A 23341-nucleotide genomic window follows, 5' to 3' on the forward strand; every position below is an offset into this window, starting at 1 on the left:
CTGGACTCTGTCTCTTTTGTTTTGCCAAGCACCAGAGTGATAGAAGAAGTTTGCAGCCAGGAAACATTTCCTGTCTGCCCTCTGTCCAGGGAAAGGGCCAGTTTTAGGATTGTGGATCTGCATCGATGTGTGCTCCGTTGTGATTGTTTGTCTGACAACACAAAAGACTCCAGAAGATGAATAGCAAACCTCCAAGCACATTATGCTCAAGGCTATAAGCCATGATGAGCAGCGAGAAACCTCAAGCGAAAGCAACCAAAAACATTCTCCACCCAGCTGATGAGCCCCAGGCTTTCTTTCAGTCTCTTGCAGTCCATTTAGAAAGGGAAATATGGATGGAGAGCATGCTGCCTGCTTAGCTTGGGACTCATCTTGATATGCCTGGAGGCTTCACATTCAAAGGCACAAAGCAGCAAGAGCTGCTATAACAGCTTGACCAGAAGTGGTTCAATACGCTGAGGTCAAAGCTCAGTAACTGTCACAACTAGACTAAATGTGCATAAGCCTCTCTCACCCAGCAAAGGCAAGAATCTGAATGAATGCTTCAAACAGTGACAAAGGAAATGAGAACAGAGAGTATATGCAATAGTAATGAGATATATACAGTAGTATATGCTGTGCATTCTGTTTACTTTCCCTCTGAGTATTGCCACAGCCTGTAATTAAGGTCTTTAACCTTCTAGTAATAAGAAACAAAGACAACACCAAGTCTCATTTTGACTGTCTCCTATTAACAAAACCGATCCAAGAAGACGAGTCTAGGATGCCTAGTGGCATCTCAACAGCCAACCTCTTTGCAGTAAATGAAACAATGTGTTGCTTCATCATGTTCAACTGGAGCTTTTAGAGTCAGAAAATGTGGAATGATGTACACCCACCGGGCAAATAGTGCGATCACTTAAGCTTGCAGTGCGATACTCATCTGCTGAATATGCATTTCACATAAAAACAGATTATTTTTCACAGGTGGGAAATGTAAATCATGTTCAACATCTGTATTGTAGGGACTTTAATTTGTCTGCAGCGGGGGATGTTTAAAATGTCTTACCACTGCTAATATTATTTTAGATGGAATCCCTCTGCAAGCAATACCTGCTGGATGTTTCAGTGACTTGATCCACATAAAAATTTATTTGATGTGCATACATCCAAAAGCATAATCTAAATCAAATAGGTAGCAGTCTGGAGCTTATTTCATTCTGCTTTCATTTCTTTTTTACTTTACATATTTTAGTTCAACAGTGCGCTCGGGCAGCAAGTTTTTGAACTGCAGTTAAAAGTGCAAGTTCACACATTGACACACGTTGACATTTTGCTCCAGGCGGCAAGCGCCCTTTCCATCCTGACAACAGGCTGCTTTGTGAGTGTGTCCGGGGATGTTGTAGGAATATCTGAAGTCGGTGTCTCGTGCTTCCGCAGCCCTTAATGCCAAAGAGCAGACACCAAAGCATTTTCCGTACCGCCGCGCACAACACATTTCAAGAATCACGAAGAGTTTTCATCATGTTGCAGGCTTTCCAAATGTCATCAGTGCCACAGACACTACGCAACTCACCATCACAGAAACACCAGAGATCCTCTTAAATATTGACTGAAACTAATACAGTAATTGAAAATGACAAGGTGCCAGTTACAGCTGCATTTTTTAACTATACACCAGAGTTGTTACCGTACCGTTGGCTCAGTTGTGTCTAAAGGTTTGGGTTCCTGGGCTAACACCTTAAAAAAAAAGGATGAAGATATACGTTATATGTTTTTAATCTTTAAGTGAAAAACAACCCGGTAATAGTTGCAAAAATGTGTTTTTTTGACTTAAGTTTTGCAACACGTATTTAAAAAATGTGAAAGAAAATGCATTTGATGAACTTTGTGAAAAAGGCAGCAACCGCTACTCTGTCACACAGATCACGTTCACCTATCATTACGGCTGAACTGATCACATTCAGCCGTGCAGTGAAACCTCAATCATGTTTTGTAGCCAGCAATATTTATTAACAGATTTCTGAAAAAGAAAAGAAACCCCAAAAATAAATAGAGAAATCTGGGTGCTTAATTCAAATCTCTTCATCCTGGAACATTTTTTTCCCTACCTCTACAGATGTCGGCTGTGTTTGAACAACTGGGTTTCATCAGCGACGTAGAGCCAGTCTGACAGCAACCTCAGACAAGAACCTTCACTAAAAGTCAGCACAGCAGGTTCTGTTCTCGCTGTCGACACCGACCAAAGCCAACACACTTATCAACACGTCTCTTTCAACTCATGTCCTTTGTGTGTGTTTTGTCTTGTCAAACATATATGGCATTAAGTAGCTATTTTTTTGATGAAGTATTATTTTGACTTGCGACAGAACACTCATTGATAGTAATTAAACCTTTTTCTCGAGACTTGCTGCAAGCGTTGACAGTACATTGTGACAGATTGGTATTTGGAAAGCACAGAGGTTTGTTTGACTAAAGTGATTCCATCATGCTCAAGCTCATTAGAAAGATCTAGATTGCACCTCTCCATCATCCCTGTTTGTTCCTCTTGGCTATGGCTTTGAAACTAACACAGGACTTTACATTTCAAGCCACAGGACAATGATGGCAGTCATACCGAATGAAAATCAGATGGGCGATGTATGAGAACGTAAGGTGTTTCCACTGCTGCTGGTTGTGGGAAAAGCTTTGTTTCCATTTTAAAATGAAATATAGCGGAAGAAAATCTGACAATCTGAAAGACAGCTTTGCAAAATCCCCACATGTGCAAAGCATGAATATTCAACAGGAAAAAAAAACCGAGTGTGATTTCCAATAAAAAAATATTTTCAGCGCAGGCAGCCATAAAAATTGCTGTAGCTAGTGTTGAAAGCTTTGTCCCACAGTTTGCAGGTGGAATTTACATATATTAAGTCTGGAAAACAAGTGAGATTCATGGCTAACGATGGTATAAAAACCCTTTCACACTCTCTCTCAGCTTCCCTCGCCCGCTTTCTCTCCATCACACAGACAGCTCTGCTTGTTTCTGGTTGCTCATGTGTGGCAGCAGGCTGGATGGAAAACATATTGCTCCATCAATCACGCCCCATCCTTCTCAGCAGTACGCTCAACTCCGACTGTCTGAGGCCACATTGAATGAGTCCTTCTGTAAAAATGCAAAGATGACAAATATTCCTCCTAACACTTCCACAGCTACATCTCTGTCAAAATCTATCTCCGCCAATGACCTCATCTCTTTCAAATGATGTTACTCCTCCTCGCCAGTCCCTTAACTGACATCATGTTGACAGTATCTTAATACGCAGAGCGCTGGGTGTCTGCGGTGTTCAAACAAAGCCTCCTTCTCCCCCGTCTTATGCCAATAGATCAAATGAAAAGATAGAGGGAGAAGAAGGAAGAAGACGTCGGTTTTCATCAGTCTGGCTGATGCTTCCAGGAATTTCTATCTTTCAAGTCTTTGTTTCAGCACACAAAAAGACTCGAGCACAGAGAGCCCTGGCATGCCCACACCACAGCGCAAAGAGACACTTCCTCCCTCTCGTTCTTTGGATAGATCCCCAGTTGTAGCCCCTGGGCACCGCATATGCCACCTATTTGTACTCCAGAAACCACGCAGTTGTAAGCTAAAGGCATGTATGAAAAGAGGGACACTTACTCATTTTTCTCTAGAGCCAGGAGCAGCTGTTCACTTTCCACTTCAATCAGGAGCTTCAGTGATGCTGGGTGGCTCTGAAGAGACAACAAGCAGGAGAGGAGATAGGAAAAATTAATTCTGGACTCTCACACACAGATTTTTGATTGAGGGAAGACTTGTTGTGACACTTGTTGCTGTTCGAATGCCGCAGCATTAGTTAGAAAATAGCTGTGTGGCAGTATAATGAAAAAAAAACAACCCCAAAACACTAGAAACTTTACTCCAATCAGAATGAAACTTTGACTGAACCACCCAGCACTGTGAGAAAGGATGCAAGACGACTGTTTTCAATTGATCAGAGGAGTCGGAAATCCTTACGAAGCTACTTTGTATCTTAGAACAAGAGCTGAGAGGATTAGCGTTATGCTTCTATTGCATTTGACATTAATCCTGCAGAAACCCATGAGTGTTCACACCCAATGAGTTACAACACCGTGCGTCTCTGTTAGAGTCAGATGAAGGGTCATATATATCACTTCTGTCAGTCACGCTGTGCAACAAACGTGCCTTCCTGTCTTCCCTCCGCCCCACACATGCGTGCACACACACACACACAACCTCTCTCTTTTAGTGTGATACCCTCACTCATACACACAAGCACAAAAAAAGAGAAATCCTCCTCTGCCTCACATTTTCCAAATTGCCAGGGCAACAACAAGCACACACAAACACATTTGACGCATGCAGCTCAATCTGGGTCAACTGCACTAAAGAGCACTTCTCTGGGTTAAGTCATCCATCACCCCCCATGAAGAAGAATGTCTAGTGGATCATAAGAGGATGTGGAAGCAGAACACTTAAGGTTTCAGGCAGTAATATTGTCTGTGGGACTAAACCTTCCGCTATTTTCTGCAAACACATTTTTCCAAACACATGGTTAGGCTTACACTATATAATGGGTACAACCATCATTGTCTTCAGATGAATTACAGATGATGCAGAGGATATTTGGATTTGTTACTAGGCAGTTGCACTTAAATTCGCCTTCATGGCGAGTGTTCATTAAGAAATATTGTGGCACCTTGATCGTTTGGTTAAGACAAAACAAAATAATGCACAAATGAATTCAGTGAATAACACAACCTGGAAGCTTAGCTCAGTTTTGTGCTTTTATGTCTGCTTGCAGCCACGTACTTTGTTTGTATAGTCTAGGATTATATCAACAAACTGAGCCAAGGAGCCCACATTTCAAACACTTCATCGATGTTCCAGCGGGTCATTTAGCGCTTTCTTCCATTCTCAGATGCTGAATTCGAACAGCTGTCTGTGCTTGAAATATTAACATAAAGAAATGATTATGATTATGCTGACTGTATGTGATCCAATTCATTTAAATATATTTTACCTGACTGCTGTTCCTGATCTGTTAGTAAGTGATCTGTTTTTTTTTGTTTTTGTTTTTTTTAAATTCACTTCAGATTGAATCGAATTTAAATGACTCCTACACTGAGACTATCTGTTAAATACACAAGCAATGTTACTTGTCAGATTACATTAATAGGAGATGAAAAAAAAAAACTGTCAAGATAGTTAGGCTAGCCAAAAAAAAAAATAAGAATATCATATTCAGTTGTGTTTCATAGTCAGTTTTGCAGAGACTTGGTTGGAGATCCAGCAGCGAGGCCCTGGGCCATGCACTGACAGGCTATGTCATCTTACTAGCCCCCAGGATTAGAACAACCAAACCTAGCACACAGATAGGTCTTAGGCCACCGAAGGTTCTTATCTATATCAGATATTATTAGGTCAGCCATGTTGCCTTGCAGTCACCGAGCAACAGGCTAAAATGACGTTCCATACACTTATACTTAAAAAGAAAAAAATCAGTTTTACGTCGTTACAATACCATCTCATTTATATCTACAAAAATCTGTTTAAGGCTAAAATAACTCATTTTACTATATAAACAACTCTGGCCACCCCAAGTTTTTACTTTTCTCAATCTGATTAAGTGTACTAGTTTCCCAACAACACAAACCTGCTAAACAATACTAAGCAATACTGTAGCATGGGTACTAGTGAACTTACCTCTGAACATAGATTACTGCAGAAAAGATACCTGTGCTAATTTAGTTTCCAGATCAATTTGATTCAAATTTGAATCATTTTGAATTTGATATGATACTGTTAATAATATTCTGCAGCACATGCAGAGTATGCATCATAGCTCCAGATAAGTATTCAACATAGCATTTCTACACATATCAGTTTACTACAGAAAGCATAAATCATTGCAATCAGCATACAATAACACGAAAAATACTAGGTTCAATATTACTGGCCACCTGAAATACAGATTTTTTTTTATTGAGCGTTAACAGAAACAACTGCTGTGCAATGATGTGCTTTAACTTTGGAATGCTCAAACCTTGTAACAACAAGTTACAAATGAGCGTTATCTTCCACTTTACACACGGTATAAAAACTCAAACCAGGGTTTGGAGCTGTCACTTAAGTGAGCATGCCAAAACCAAAAGAAATCAGTTTAGATTTCGTAAAAAGAATTGTTGACGCTCACAAAGCAGAAGATAAATATACTAAGTTATCACAGTGTTTTCAAGTGTCAAGAACTGGAGTGAAAAGTATGATCAAGAAATTGAAAGAAAGCCACAAGCCTGGCAGAGGTAGTAAGAGGTTGGCAGTGAAAGATTTCAATGACTCTGGAAAGAAAAATAGTGAGATATGTGACTAAAGACCCCAGAACAACTGCCAAGACACTAGTGAATGACTTCAGGAGTTTTAGTCTCAAAGTAGACAATCACAAGAACACTGCACAAGAATAGACTGAGCTTGCAGACTGAGGAAAAACACAACACCACTTCTGCAGAAGAGATCCTTTCAAGGCAGACTGAAGTATGCTAAGGACATTCTGAAGAAAAAAATATGCATATTTGAAGCATGTTCTTTGGTCAGGTGAGACGAAACTAGAGCTCTTTGGCCATAGAAATGCTGATTATGTTTGGAGAAGAGGAGTACAACTAGAAGAATAGTCCCCAAAGTGAAACATGGTGGTAGAAGTATTATACTGTGAGGATGCTACAGTGCATCTGGAACTGGGAATCTCTTCAAGGTGTAAGGAATCATGAAGAATATGAACTAAAACTGTAAGCAATCTGCAGCAAAAGTGAGTCTGGATTATCACTTTGTCTTTTAAAATGATAAAAATAGCCTACACGAAGCCCTGACTTAAATGTCACTGAAAATCTGCAGGGTGAAGGTCCATCCAAGAACACCATCAAATCTGGAGGAGCTTGAGAGTAGGACAAAGAAGAATGGGCTTGGATTGCTCAGGAGGCACGTTCGAGACTTGCTGAAAACTACAACAGGACAAAAGGACTGCAGACTGTTACCCAGCAAAAAATGGAGGCACAAATAACATCACAGAGACTAATAATTTTGACGCTGGTAGTCGTTGGTTTTTGTAAAATCGTTTAGTTTTTGTATGGTAAAAAAAATAATGGAAGCATGCAAAAATATATTGGGATATATGGAAAAGCTGTGTTAAACTGACCCCAATGACCCCATCATTTTGCCTTCCATATAACTTTAGTGTACTAGGAGTCGAGTTGCACTTTTGTTTTTTTGATAGGTGTCAGTTGATCCTGAGACTTTGAACATTGGCTGATTTTTGTATTCATTTTCAGACCAGTTCCTCACCTCACCATTTAAAAGGAATGTACTTTTGCTTTTTAAGGCACTTAACCCTAACCTATGAATTATTCAAGTGTAAAAAAGGCATGCAAATCAAGGGATAAACCAGTGTTGCACCTACACATAACAGAAAATTTAGTAAAAGAAAAATGTTCACCTTTAGGCACATTGAATTTATTAAAAAATAAAAATAAAAAAAAGAAAGAGAATAACAGTTTAATAGGCAAAAATATGATTTGTGCACCATTAAGGTGAGCTATCAGCCACAATGTACAGGACAAAATAAGAAGTTGGAGACCTAAAAAATTATCCATAGCAGATAAACTGTGTATGTAGTCATGTCCTTAAAAATGAGAAAAACAAGTAAAAATCAAGAAAAGACTCAACTCTGACCCTTTGGAGGAGTGCCTGTCAAAAAAACATTCTTAAAGACAGAAAATGGAAAACAAAAGATTGAGGTATGCCAAATTAAACAAGAAGTGGACTGAACATCATTTGAATCAGGTGGTTCAAATATTCTCAATATGGAATATTGGAAATGTAATTTTTCAGCATGACAGTGATCCCAAACATATTGCCAATGCAGTAAAAGCATACCTGAATATAAAAAAAAAAAAAAAAAACACACACAATGGATCACTATCAGTCATGGATTAGCTTCCTCAGAACCTGGACCACAATGCATTGAAGCAGTGGTAGATCATCTTGACAGGAAAGCAAGCAAACATCCAAAAAAAAGCTTTGAATTTCCTTCAAGAAGCCTGGAGAACTATTTCTGAAGACTTCTTACCTAAGAGAGTTCGGGCTGTGTTGAAGGATAAAGGTGGTAATACCAAATATTGACTTTCAAGGTTGTTAAAATTGCACAAACTCTTGTTTTTGCCCTGTATATCATTTCCCATTTTCCTAGCAAAATATAAAGAAATGAGATGTGGCTTAAGGCTTACACAACACCATATATAAAAACACACCTAGGTCACAGGTGACACAGTAATACTAATATGCAAAGACAATTGATCCACTGTACGATGAACAGATGCTGAAAAGTAGACGAACAGTAAAATAAAAAAATATAAAAACATAAACGGCTACTATTGTCCACCTGGGATTTGAGCTGGCTGATTGGTTTCCAGTCTTTTCCAACAAGCTGAAGAGGTACTGTAGTCCCATAGTGTTTCTGCCTTGCTGTCGGTCTGTGTGGAACAACAGTGCTCGGAGGATTTCCTATAAAAGAAAATATAAAAACCAAGTGAGAATGCAGAGAAAACTTCAAAGTGTTCTTTATTCTAAATTCTCTCAGTATCTGCAAAAAAAAGAAAGAAAGAAAGAAAGAAAGAAAGAAAGAAAGACAATGTCCACATTGTGTTCTGTGTTCACAAACTAGAGGAACATTTTCAAAACTGATTTTCTTCAAACAATACTGACAGCGAATTCCTCCTCGCTATTAAATCCTGAGCCTGGTGTTCATTAATAGCATCAGTCAGAGCACAACCTGACAGTGGAGCTGCCTTGTAATATAAAGTGTCACTTCAACAGAATCACAGCGTTTGTATATGTGATGACTTTTCTGCACCACAGCGTGCAATTAATGCTCCCTGAATATATTTGTTTTTCATAGCTAACAATTATCTACGCTGACAAAATGCCATTTCCATTATATCTAAGCTGTTCCCAAACATATGTTTGTCTTCTTTTTATAGACCATCAGTAGAATGGAGCCCCTCTCCTCTGCCATAAAGACATAAATACAACAACACTAAATGGCACTCTCAGACATCAAGCGATGAAAACTGTTAACTTGTGGCAAAACCGTAACCACCCACTCTCACACTCGAGCTGCATAAATCTCCGTAGTTCTTGACTAATGGAGAGTTTTGAGCGAAGACGGCTTGACTTGCTGCTGCTGCTGCGATAACTCCTAACACAGGGCCAGTGTCCAGAATGCAGCGCAGGGATTAGACGTAGCTTTGGGGCATTGTTCCCAGCACGCTTTTATCTCCTCTCTCACTGTTCTGACAGGGTGTTAACTGAGCCTCCGAATGGCTACAACACTTGGGGTGCTGCTGTATTGCCAGTCATTTAAGAATATATCCGTCTCCAAATCCAATACTCACGTCCCCAAAGTGAGCCGACAGGAAACAGCGGGAAAACAACCACTACCCGAGCAAGTCTACTACCTTTAAGCAAGACAGAAGCTGCAGCTTTTCTAAATAGTACATTATGAGCACGTACTGAGCCAGAATGCAATAGTGAGCCTCTGGAGGACACTGCTAACAGGGTTCCTGCAGTAATCAGCTCCCCGCATTGGGGAAGTTATTTTTCAGCTTGGGTCTCTTACTAAAACAGCAGGGGTTGTTAGAACCATTTGTTTCAGAGCAAACATACTAAATCAATTGTTTGCTTGCTTTCTGTTTTCTCCCAGTGATACTCCATTGAGCACTTCCAAACAGCAGAGAGACAGATTTAGTTTGAGTTTGATGTCAGTGCGTTTGTGGAAAGTTATGCGTGTGGTCGGTCTGTGCATAATATTTTGAACTTGAAACTTTACTCCATCTTAATTTTGAATAACATTCTAAGCACACATAAACATAAAGCAAACTCAAGGGAATATACTCATCCTTGATTATTATTTCCAGCAGATTCAAGGCGCTTCTTTTGAGGTTTCTGTCCCCTGCTGTCTCTCACCCATGACTCACCCATCTAAATTGCTGAGTCTGCCTATTATCCAGCATTAGTAAGCCAGGTCAGGCACAACACACCCCAGCTGAGCTTTGTTCTGGTTACCCTCTGAGGATACCACCACTCTGGAATACATCACAGACCCATTCCAGCTGATAGCAGAGAGCCAGAGGTGACCTGCTCAGCAGTTTCTATGCAACTTCATCCTGATGATGAGAAGCAGGCTTGGGCAAGGACGGAACGGCATAATACACAGAACAACAAGAGAAGCACTCCTACTCTAATTAGTCCCAGAAAACCACACTGTCTGGGGGAGGTGGACATGCTGAGTAAGGGAACAGATGACAACCTCTAAGGAAGGTATGGACAAATAAACACAAGAGACAAGGGGGAAAACTGTGGAAAGCTTTGACAGAGAAAAGGTCAGGTTCACATTGTGGTTAGCCGATTTTTGATTTATATTGATGCATGAGCCTCATCATCTTTGGAGACGAGATTCACAACCATACAGCGTTGGGTTCCTTGACTTCAAAGTCCACAAGTGAATAACCCTTTTGCAAATGTGGTGTTCTTTGAGGTTTAATTCCTGCTTTTATGAATGGCATTATATTAGTGGAAATAGTCTGCAGGCTCATTTCTTTTCCACATGCTTGAGAAAGACATTAGGTAAAACTGAAGCATGACAGGACTGCAGTGTATGCAATGTGCAAGTGACTTTTGTTAGCTGGAATGTTATAAGAGCCACTAGAAGCATTAAGGGAGCGGTAAAAGTGGCACCAGATCCCAATGCCTTATTTATATACTCAATAACAGAGAGTGTAAACAGGGGTCTTAATAAAGCAGAGTTTTGGCCATGTTCACCTTCCTTTATGTTCCAGTGTACACAATGAGAGCTTGTACCACTTATATTGCCTCAATAAAGTCAATGCTAGGTGAGAGGTGTGCCTGTGTACTGAGAAATATGACTGTGTGTGTATTTGCCTGCGGGTGACAGAAACGTGATACAGATCCGTGACTGGATAAAGCAATAATTCTGGCTTTCCCTAGCAGCGTTCTTAAGAAAAATAACCAAAAATCTATTACATACTGAGCATGTGTAGTCAGTGTTTTATTATTTTACAGAGCATTACTGTGTTTGACTGGTTGATGGAAGGTGCAGAATATTCACTCTAAGAATAAACTGAGCGATTTGTGGCTCAAGTGCACCAAAGATTTGAATCTGGGATAAATTTGACTCTAGTTCCCGACCCTCAAAGCACAGAGGTTGTTTTAAAAAGTTTTTTAACAAGACTTCGGTCAAGGATTGCTGACGATTCTATCAATAAACCCTGTTGAGAGGAGGCCAGAGTAGCTGGGGAACACATGCAAACTTTATATCATGCACAGTTGATCCAATGACAAAAGATACTGTACTCAAAACTGCAGATTCAGTTTCATTATGGTGCAGAAAGAAAAGTGCAAAGCAAGCCTGTAGGGTATCTTGTGGCAATCCATCTAAAAGACAGATATTTCAAGTTTAAAGTTAAACCTTTTGGTAGTCAAGTCAAAAATATTCCCCCGCTAGAGACAAAAAAATATATCTTTACAAAATTTCAAAGCAATCCATCCATCCTATATTTAATACCTTTCAATTTCCAACTGTAGAGCCATGCGCCCTCCAGGGTTCTAGAAATCTAAGGAAGATCGTTGTTTGTTTTCCTGCTGCATTGATAATCTTAGGGACCCTTGAGCAGAAAGCACTGATTTATTGATCAAGAGCAACAGAATCACTGGTGCTAAAACTGGGCAAAAGTCTGGTTGTAAAATTTGCACTTTTTAACATTTTGGCTTCATTTATGCATCTCTGAAAGAACAGCCACAAGACCAGTTTTATCCTAGACATTAAAGAGTCTAAATGTACTTTTTTCCTGATGCTGTTTCACAGTGAAGCATTTCTTGGCATTGTCAGTGCTCCTAAAAGAATGCTTTTCCACAGCCTTTGAGCTGCTGGCCGCAGGGAACAGATGACCTTCCTCAGTTCTTAGCAGATCTCAGACATATTCTTACCAGCCTGTCACAACTCCAGCTCATCCCTTTTTCCTTCTATCCATCACACTAAAACAAATCAACACAATTCTTCCTCTTTATTATATCCCAGAGCCCAGTTGTTTGGAACCACAACTCTCTCTTTGACAGACAACCATATAATAATGTATTCATAACAATTGTGGTTTTTCCAACACAAATGGCATGCTGTTCTTTTTATCTGCGTACTTGATGAGGCCGTGCCCCTCACATGCATGCAGGTCCTCACTGAGATGGGATACAGGCTTCACATATGTGGATACATCAATCAAGAGCAATCCAAATGACAGCCATTCTTAGCCTGATGACTGGCACAACAAAAGCCCACAAGGACACACTCCAAAGTGACTTTGACAGCAATTCTCTCCGATCTTGAAAATGTTAAGATTTGAAATGGGAAAAACAACGCCTTTGACAGCCTCAAGGAGACTCTTTGACAAGCAAAACCCCATCAACGGTACAAAAACAAGTGAAGAGGACACATGCATCCACAACTGTTTTAGACAAGTTTATAGTGGTGTGAACCAAGCAACATTAACTCAAGCACCATAGTGTCAAGTACCATCTGAGCTCCTTGTCCTTCACACCACTACAGTTTAGGCAACACTGAATGCCATAAATCAGTGCATAGTGAATAAGCATTTATGTACCAATATAGATTCTACTTGTATCAGTGATAAGTTTTGTATTTCTACACAATAAAGATAAGGAACAGCAGGAAGAAAACAATCTCAGTCTAAATCTGGAAACCATATTCACTAGGATTGCAAAGTGGTAATATTACTCATTACAAAAACATGGCTCTCTCTGACAATGTAACAACACCCTACGTTTATGCAACCTCTATGGTATACAGTATCCATCATTTTGCCTATATATTGCATTAAACATTAAGCATTACTGGTATTGCTGGTCCTGCTGTGGAAGCTGTTCAGAGGGGCATATTGGAACAGTAGAAAATTAAAATTCAAAAATGTTCTGCAATTTGTAACCAATTATTGCCCTGAAGCTTATCTGCTCTGCCAAAACTGGCATACACACACAAAAAAGATTTATAGAGTTGATAGACTTTTTATAGGCAGCATAACCTGTAGCTCTAGGCTGCTGTTAATCGTGACATAACTTAAAAATCATTAAGGCTTCTACTTTTCTACTTTTGTCCACCAGAGAAAGATCCAAAATCTGTAGAGATAGCATTTTTTAGCACTGGTAACTTCCTGGTTTCGGTATGTAATTTCACGAGTAGGGACCAAAAACATTTAAACGTGTTTGGTTGCGTGCAGATCGAAAGTCCTGCTTTTATCTGACAGTTCAGCTTAAATGTGTCTTTATTTACAGTGTGAAAATAAACAATGCAATGACTTGACACATGGAACAGGAAGTCTTGGAACAGATTTACACATATCTCTTGGCTACCCTGGACCCCTAAAACACTGGCCAATGCCCCCAGAGGCAAAGTCAACAGCAGAATCAACTAAAATGTCTAATGTCATGTAAAGTAATGAAACATTAGCCCCATCTTGAACAGCTACTGCAATAAAATTTTGCTTGACTATTATTCTAACAGTAGTAGTACAAAGTAATACAGTACAGGGTGTATTTAAATGCTTGAATACTTGCAATGGATTACTTTTAAACTGCCGTATAGGTGACTTAACTAAGACTACAATGGAAAAGCAAGAAAATGGACGTGAAATAGGAGCATGTGGGATTAATTAATTAGAACAGAGTAATGAGTTCAGTCGACCTTCTGCATGTGGAACTATGACACAACATGAGGGGGGGAAAAGCATGAAAATGTCATGTCCTTGGATCCATATGGAAATGTGTTCTTGATAAAGCAAATCAAATAAAAAGAACACTTTTTTTCTGCATCAAGAGCATGTGTCCGCAGATGCTTACTGTCTTTAATCAGAGCTCTGACTGGATTGGGGACACGATCCAGAAAAGTTTCTAAGCCCAAAATTGGTTCTGACATCAGGCCATGGGGCAAGAAAGAAGAAGAAAAAAAATTGGCTATTGTTCATTTATTAATGGGTGATTGACAAGCATATCACGAACTCAATTTATCCCCAATCAGAGTGGGCAATTTATGCTAATTCAAAGAGAATGGGAACAGAATGATGAACGATACATCGAAAGGAAGATCCATCAAGTAGACACTTTTTCGTAAATGACCTTGACACTCAAAAGCACTGAACTTTGATCGTGTTCCTTATCTCTTTGAGTCCTTGAAGATCTTCTCTAGGTCCAGGGTGAATTATTATCGTGGCATTACTGACTTTTTTCTAAGATTCTTTTATGCGTGTCAAGAACAAAAAATGCCCATCTCAAATTCCAACAGTCCAAGATGAGATCAGACTGCTTGTTGTGGTTAGCCAGCTGAGTAAAATCAAAGCATATTCAGAATTAATTCACATTTTTTATATTCTCTAAATCGTTCCAAAAACAAAAATCAAGACTGGCTTCTTTTTTTAGGTTCTCTCATTTTCGTTGTAGAAAGAATATCCCTATCAGCTGAACAACCGCCCCACTTTGAGCTCTTGAAACTAAGGACTGTCACTATTGTCAGGCTTTTTCTTTGTTTTGTTTTTACACTAAGAAGCAGATATAAATGCTAAAAGTAATTGGTACTTGGATCCACATGAAAAAGAGAAAGCCAAGAAAGTGCCACATTTCAAAAACAGGCCTTAAGATCGCGCTCACCACTTTATCGACAAATCCTCTGCTTGTTACCTGTAATTTGTTAGTGGAGCCACAGCTCTGAATTCATAATGACTGTTCAGCAAAGGTGAAAAGTGCCTGGTAATATTGGCTCGACTCCACGGTAAACACTTCACTCAGTTGGGGGGTCATTATGTCAACACCCAAAGGGTTGCATTAGGGAGCATAGAAACCTGTATGTGACATCATGGTAACAGGAATCTACACATACTGGAAAACAGGGCCTCTTTGAATTAAATCTAATTAGGTAGCAATGTGTCAAGAGCCACAGCAACGTAGGCTGTTAATGGTTGTCATTAATGGAGGATACATTTTTGGGGTGTATATTTAGGGTCATAACCAAATCATTTAACACTAAGCTCCCTCTACCGGTAAATAGCTCTTTTGTATGCTCTCTCTCTCATATACTCAACTCATTTACTGTCACACTACCCTGATGTCAGCACATAATTACTCTATGGGAAATAGATGGTCCTGCAGCAAAAATTTCCCCTTGGCTCAGCAGGAGGTTAACTCTGTCTGAGAAACCAGTGCTGTTACACCTCCGGCTGGGTGACAATGTTACCCTTCCTCCCTCCCAGTCCCTCCCTGCTGCATGGATTGTGCTTGCTGCCTGGTTTGGACGCTTTGCCTCAGCATCGAAGGTCAGAGTCAGGTAGCTTTTAAAGTGGAGCTGCGTGAAAGCTTGTTAATATGGTTCCTGTGATAGATTTCATTTACAACTCCCTAGAAGACCTTTCTGCCATGGGAAGCACATGCCTGGCGCACAATCAAAGCCGCCTAACAAGTCATATAGCTCAAGGATTACAACAGCAGGGACTGACATTTAAGTGTTTGACGAAGCCAAAATAGCTCTGGCATGGTTATTTGATTAATCAATTAGCGCGTCAACAGAAAATAATGCAAATCAGATTTAAATATACATCAATTCTGTTCATGTAACTAATTCATTATGGCAAAAGTGCAAAACATTCGTTTTTTTCTTGGGAGGTTTCATGAAGGGAAAAAGTCATTACTAAATCATACTTGCTCTTGTGCACTCAAGTTAGTAATTTGTGCACACACACTCTTTTGACATTCCCAAATACAAATGTAAGGATTCACATAATTATTCGTCGTATCAGTGTAATTTGTACAGCTTTTGAGGTTTTGTCACACAGAAACAATTGAAGGTGTATCAAATTACAATTTTAAAAAAGGTGCTACTATTTTCTTTTTTATATGAAAACCAAAAACAACCAACCCAAACTTTTAACAAGGCTGGACTGGTCAAGGTTGTGCTTCAAACTGTCTTCAGTTTTTGATGTGCGGCTCGTGCTGCTTCACTTAAAAATACATCACAGCTCCACCTATGAACCAGAACTCGAACAGACACAGACAAAGCCAAAGACACAACAGGAGAATTTCACTGCAGCCAATTTGTCAGAAACTGGCCAAGGTAGGAGGTGACCTGTCGAGCTCCTGTTAACATGTGCGCCCATTAAGAAACATATTGCAGCTTGCTTCCTTTTGTGACAGGAACAGGGCATGTAAAATCTGGCAGGTGGCTAGATAAGGAAAAAAAATTCTGTTTTTCAAACCTTAAAGGAAGATGATGACTGCTACTCAGATGTGCATGTTTCCTGCATGTTTGAGTGTGGTATGTTCATTTCTGAAATGCTCAGTGCATTAATGCTTGATACAGCCAAGTTAATTACTGGTATCACCATTTACCTAAAACCAGTATTAACTCTAGCAGATGCACGTACACTCAGCATCTCCAGGGTTTGCAGTGAACAGTCTGAAAAAATGAAAATACCCAGAGAGCAGCAGTTCTCTGGGTGAAACTGCTTTGTTGATGCCACAGGTCAGAAGGTAATGGCCAGATTGGTGACAGAAAGGAATTTGAAGGCAACAGAAACTCAAATGACCCCCTTTTACAATCAGGATATGCAGAAGAGCCTCTCTCAAAGCATAAATCGTCAAAATCCAAAAGCTGGTGGACTACAGCAGCAGAAGACCACACCAAAACTCAACTTAAGAACACTTGAAACACATTACCACCAGGTTCTGATGAGTCTAGATTTTTGCTCCCATATTAAGATGGTAGGGTCAGAGTTTGCCATGACAACATGAAAGGATGGATCCATCCTGCCTTCTATTAACAGTTAGGCTGGTTGTGGTGATGTAATGGTTTGAGGGATATTTTCTTGAAACATTTTGGGAACCTTAATACCAAATCAGCTTTGTTTAAGCACCACAGCCTACCTGAGTATCGCTGCTGACCATGCCTTTATAATCACAGAATAAACATCTTCTGGTGGCTGCTTTCAACAGGACAAGATGCCACGTCACAAACCTCAAACCCTTTCAAACTGTTTCTTGAACATGACAATGAGCTCTCTGCACTCAAAAGGCTTCCACAGTCACCAGATCTTAATCCAATAGAGCACCTTTGGGATTTGGTGGAACAGGATATGTAGCCAACAAATGTGAAGCAACTGTGTGCTGTTATCATGTAAATATGGAACAAAATCTTAGAAATGTTTGCAGCACCTTGTTGAATCGATGCCATCAAGAATTAGGGCAGTTCTAAAGCCAAAGCGGGAGTCCAACCCTGACTAATAAAGTGAGTGATGAGGGTAGGAAGAGAATTAGCATTACAACTCTATGAGATGCAGTCTTCAGACTTTACAAATGCATAGCTGTGTTAAAAATAAAGGCCAAGCTGTAATTTGAATGTAGTCAAATTGGCTAACATTGAGCATAGGTGCCACAAGGCATGATGAGCTATAGTCTGTTGACGGTTTTACACCCATGCATCATGCCTTTATTGTCATTGTACATGTACGGCAACATTATGGATGCTCCTAGCCAACTGTGCAGGAATAAAACACAAATAGTAAGACAGCAGGAATAACTAACAGGAGAAATATATACAATCAAGACAAAGTTACACAAAGTGCTTCGAAGTAGTGCAATGCACTTAGTCTGAAAAGAGTCCGTATGTGAGTGGCCTGAGTGATGTGGGTTACTCAGACCACGGCTCAGATTGGTGAGGTAAGTGGGCAGAGGCGGTGTGTGGGGGATAGTGTTTTTTAACAGTCCGAATGTCACAGGGGAAGAAGTTGCTTTCGAGTCTGAAGGCGTGGGATCTGACCAGAGGGCAAGGGGTCAAGCAGGTGGTGGGCGGGGTGCAAGGGGTCACCTGTAATGGCCCTGCTTTTTCTGAGACAGGAGGATCTGCCAATGCCCTTCAGAGGTGGCAGAGGGAGGCTGATGATTTTTTAGGGCAGTGATAATTACCCTCTGCGCAGCCATTCTGTTCTCAGTTGTGGCCCAAACACCCAGGCAGTATGACACTAGCATCCCCAGGCTTCTACCTTTCTACCTATAAAACCCGGAGAGCAGTCAAATGGTGGAAGTGGAAGCTAAATTGGCTAGTCATTCATATGTATATTAGGCTGTTAAGTAGGAATTCTGGAGGGAGGGGAGTGGGGGTGGGGGAGTGGAGTGTTTCAGTTTGCCATCTTGGGGAGAAATCAACACACATGGGTGTATGTCCTTTGTTGCTGACATTTATTGATAAAAACAGTACAAAAAACCAACCATTTGTACACATATTTACAAATAATTCAACATTGTCAGCAATCACTCACAATCCTGGCACTGCCATGGTACCTGTAGTCTGCATTTACCACATGTGTATCTTTTGCAGTGAACACATCGCACAGTGGCCTGATTTTTCTTGCATTTGTGTTTGACCTGACACGTGGCTCTTTTTCCAGCTTTTCCCATCAAAGACTCGGTGCTGTTTCCTGCAGTATATTGCAAGTAAACCTGACAAGTTTGGGATCAAGTTTTGGGTGGCTTGCGACCTAAAATCCAAGTACATTTGCAATGTCTTCCCATATCTTGGCAAGGACCCCAGTCGTCCCACTGGGGAGAGACTTTCTGAAAATGTAGTAATGAGGCTGATGGAACCATTCCTAGACAAGGGCAGAAATGTTACCACGGACAATTTTTTCACATCACTTTCACTGGCACAAAAACTTCTTAGACGGAAAACCACCATCCTCGGCACAGTCAACAGGATTCGCAGGGAAATTCCTCAATCCACTAGACAGACAGATCGCAATGTATTCACCACTCAGGTATGTTGCAGGTCTTTTGTGGTTCTATGTTTATGTGTTTCATTGTGTGTAAAAGGGCTATGAAAATAACAATTTATCTTATTTCTTAGGTGTTTTCAACCTCTGCTGCCACGCTGACGGCGTATGCGGCCAAACGGAAGAAGACAGTCTATATTCTTAGCAGCATGCACAGCGTGGTTCAGACTGATAACACCACCAAAAGGAAGCCAAACACTGTCACCCTTTACAACAAAACAAAGTGTGGCGTGGATGTGATGGACCAGATGGTTCGGGAGTACACTGTCCGCAAAGGAACACGGCGCTGGCCAGTCGCCGTGTTTTATAACATGATTGACATGGCAGCACTGAATGCACATGTGCTGTATCAAGCATGCACCGGGACGAAGGAAAGACGGGTGGACTTCCTGGTGGCGCTTGCAACAGAGTTGGCTCACTCTCATGTAGCTGCGAAGAAGGCAAGAAAAGATCAGTTGCTTCGGGCAGAACCCTCCACACCTAGCCCTGGAAAAAGAGCCACGTGTCAGGTCAAACACAAATGCAAGAAAAATCAGGCCACTGTGCGATGTGTTCACTGCAAAAGATACACATGTGGTAAATGCAGACTACAGGTACCATGGCAGTGCCAGGATTGTGAGTGATTGCTGACAATGTTGAATTATTTGTAAATATGTGTACAAATGGTTGGTTTTTTGTACTGTTTTTATCAATAAATGTCAGCAACAAAGGACATACACCCATGTGTGTTGATTTCTCCCCAAGATGGCAAACTGAAACACTCCACTCCCCCACCCCCACTCCCCTCCCTCCAGAATTCCTACTTAACAGCCTAATATACATATGAATGACTAGCCAATTTAGCTTCCACTTCCACCATTTGACTGCTCTCCGGGTTTTATAGGTAGGAATCCCTAAAATGATGGCTCGCGGGGGTTTAAGTGATGAGCGCTAGGAGTGCTAGGAGTCCAGCAGCAGCTCCCAGGTTATGTAAGATAATTTCTAGTATGATTTCTTTCTTTTTTTATAGAGTAATGTATATAATAACGTGATGTTTTTGGGGTGAAATACTGATGGGGTGGAACTTGAATTACCACGGACAGATTTGACACTGGCAAGACATATCACAGCCAACTGACCTCTGACCAAACAAGGGAAGACAGACTCTGGGAATGACATGCTGAGTCGAACTCTGACCTGTCTGGGTGTGAAAGCCAAACGAGAAAGTCCAGAGCCAGGATCAGGTTTCAGCTCGTGTTTTAAACGTTTGCTGGAGAGGTCAAACAAGTCCACGGCAGATTTGAAGAAATTAATGTAACACATGTAGGGTCAGGCCACATGAGCACAGTCCAGATATTTTCCCTCTTATATACAAATATCCCCACTGCGGAACGACGACTGGTTGATCAATCTGTCTTGATGCACAACTACAGATCAGCCAGTTCTTCTTACCAGTCTCCTGGGTCTTAAATATCCTGAACAACTCATCTGGAAGAACTGAATCCATTCGTACTGAGAAGATACTAAATGCCTTAGACCTGAGATGGGTCACATCACGGTGATAATGTCACTCTAGGGGAGGACACTGTTTGCTAAAGGAATTTTTTACTACAGTCCAAAAATATATTCACAGCTCAGCTTTCGTTTGTCAGAGGGTGCAGCACGCAAGCTGCATGCAGTGCTCAAGGCAGAGGCAGTCATGTTGGCCGAAGCAGTACATCTGGCTCGTAAATACTCACTGACACTAAAATGTGTCAACCAATGGGAGGAAATCATTCATAAACGATGCCCAGCCAGGACAGGAACATGCATAAGACAGACAGGGAGAAAATCGACATGAAAGTTGAAGGAAGGGTGTCATTAAATATGTATGCAAACACAACATTGCACTGAGTCGCTCCTTCAGCTGCCTTAGATTTGGATGAAACCCACAGTCTAGAGACGAAGTAGAGCCACATGAAAATGAGCAGTAATTATCCTCACTAATTATGCTTTGCATTAAGTAAGGCTACAACTAATTACTTTCATTGATCACAAAAATTATTTTTTGCACAACTTGTCCAAGAAATCATGAAGAAAAAGAACCCCTCTCAAGTTTAGAAAGTGAAATATACCATCTTTGTTTTGCCTGTTTTGTCTGGTCAGAAATGTCTTAATGATTAAAGGGACCACCAAAATCATGGCTGCAAACTTTTTTGTGGGTTGTAATGAAGAATACCCTCCATCAATTTTCCCCATCAGCCCAAATTACTTAAAAGCTGGTAATATTCTGCCGATACAGACAGTCTCAGACTCTCACAGACCGATCAACTGACAATGATGGTTTTCGATGAGCCCGGCCCCGTGGGAAATGCACATCAAGGCTAACGTCTGACGATGATGAACTGTTGATGAATAAATGAACAAGTTCCTTATACTTCAATCCCAGTTTCACACATTTGCCCTTCCTGGTAATTAATTCCCAGGATTCACACAGTGAGTGTCGTGACTGTCAGTGTGTTTAGAAGTTACTGAAATGCAGCTCCTCGACTCACCACAGTTGCAATTTTATTGTGTGTGGCATCCTTGTTGAATCTCACCTAGGGCGTAGAATGCTGGTGACTCAGATGACACGAGCCCAAAGGCTTGCAGTCACAATGCCAGATAAACAAACAAACAAGCACATACTAGTATATAAAAACAACCTGACTTCACATTTGAACATCTCCTCAGTACAGCCCCTTTGTCATGCTGCTGCTGGGAACCCATACATATAATTCAGGCTTCATAAAAGCTTCTCACTTGATTAACTTCAAATCAACTATGGGCTTTTATTTTTAAATTTAACACTAGAGAAACCCTGGAATTGAAAAAGTGAAGTATGCTTAAAGTGCCTTGAAGTATGCTTTTAAAAGCACCAGCAAAACGCCAAAAGTGTTACAACTGATTACTAAAGAGACTTTCAGCACCATCAATTATACAGCAGCTCCTCTTTTTTGCGGTACACAGTGGGTGGACTTGGAACAAAAAATTAAAAAAATCATGTTCTGCTGCTCACACATGGAGAGAATGAGTGTGAACCATGAATTAAGCAAGTTTTTGTACTTGAAGATGTATCCCTGCACCCCAGCATGTGTTACATATCTGTCGGTCTGATGTAGCAACTAACAGCTGCATATATAAAACACGATGTATCCCACGCTGCCAAAAGGGAGACACGAATGAAGAACAGAATGAATCGGAAAAACATATACACAAGAAACACAGTGCATATAGACGGATGCTACAGGGTCATTTAAACTGACAAAAAAAAAAGCTTTTTCTTCGCGTTTAAAAGAAAACACAGGAAAATAATCTGCTACTTTTACGCACGGACTTTCAGTATACCCTCCCTGGTAACATATGGCAAGACCCCTTCTTTCCCCTTCTTACCTTTGACAGATTTTAAGAGCATCCTGTCACACACCGACAAAGTGACAGTTAAAGCCTGAAGTGCTGTCAAAATAACAAACTTCACACTCCAGCTCTCGGGGTTCATGATGCTGAAGCGTGGAGGGGGACTAGCCAACTGTCTTTCACTGCAGCGCAACCATCATACAGTTCCAGTCCAACAACAGCTGATGTGCAAGAGCCTCCCCACAAATGAAACGACTTCCTGAAATGTGATCAAGTATATGACCGGTGCTTTAGGAAATCCCAAAGACAGCTGATTCGAGTCCACTCACTTCGTCCCCATTCAAAGATGTCCAAGTGCGAAGCCGCTCGCGCGTAAGTAAAAACTGTGGAGAGCGATGAAAATATTGACAAAGGCACGAGCCGCTGCTGTCTCTCAGTCGCCCCACTGGAATGACATCAATTCCACAGCAATTACTGGCGAGGAGTGTTGTCTTATGAGTAGCGACCATGTGCTTCAATGATGCGCTCCGCGAGGTCCTAAAGCCACCGCCAGGGCACACAAATGGCAACCAGGCTGTCAAGTTAGACGCAAAAAACAAGCAATTTCCGGTCCCATTTTTCAACAAGAAGGCAACAGTTCCATGGAGAATAAATAAATAATTTAGGGCAAAATCGATTCTTTTGATGGAAAAAATTTACTGGATTTATATCCTCAAGTTTCATTTAAAGCCATCCTTTTGAACACAGTGTGTTCCAAAAGCTACAGCAAAAACCTGCATGAATCCAATTTAACCAATTTTGTATGCATTTGTTAAAGCATAAGTCTGGCAAGTGCACAGGCTGAGAGATATTATAAGGTTTTATTTTGAAGTTCTTAATTATCGTGAATCATCGGCCCCCATCTCACCCTAGCATCCTCTTGTGTCACCCAAACCCCCTGCATCTTCTCTGTACTCTTCCTGTTTTCCTCCTACCTGGCAGCTCCAACATCCTTTGCCCAGTTTATCCACAATCCATCCCCCGCACATGTCCAAACCATCTCAGCCAT

The 23341-nt window shown here is 40.8% G+C and overlaps 1 protein-coding gene across 1 annotated transcript in view; it reads right to left on the minus strand.

Annotated features, from left to right (window-relative positions):
* The window catches only part of adam12a (ADAM metallopeptidase domain 12a), a 79650-nt gene extending 56860 nt beyond the window's left edge, over window positions 1-22790 (minus strand). The window contains exons 1-3 of the mRNA XM_086303945.1: window positions 22330-22790; window positions 8427-8548; window positions 3635-3708 (exon numbers count right to left, since the gene is read on the minus strand). Of these exons, the coding sequence (XP_086160071.1) occupies window positions 3635-3708; window positions 8427-8548; window positions 22330-22435 (302 nt within the window). The 5' untranslated portion in view covers window positions 22436-22790. The remainder of the gene's footprint in view (window positions 1-3634; window positions 3709-8426; window positions 8549-22329) is intronic.
* Between the last annotated feature and the right edge of the window lie 551 nt (window positions 22791-23341).

This window comes from Aulonocara sp. 'chitande type north' Nkhata Bay, linkage group LG8 (assembly GCF_057382095.1).
Source record: "Aulonocara sp. 'chitande type north' Nkhata Bay isolate Kocher_YH1m ecotype deep benthic linkage group LG8, A_spYH_male_GT1.1, whole genome shotgun sequence".
Lineage (NCBI taxonomy): Eukaryota > Metazoa > Chordata > Actinopteri > Cichliformes > Cichlidae > Aulonocara > Aulonocara sp. 'chitande type north' Nkhata Bay.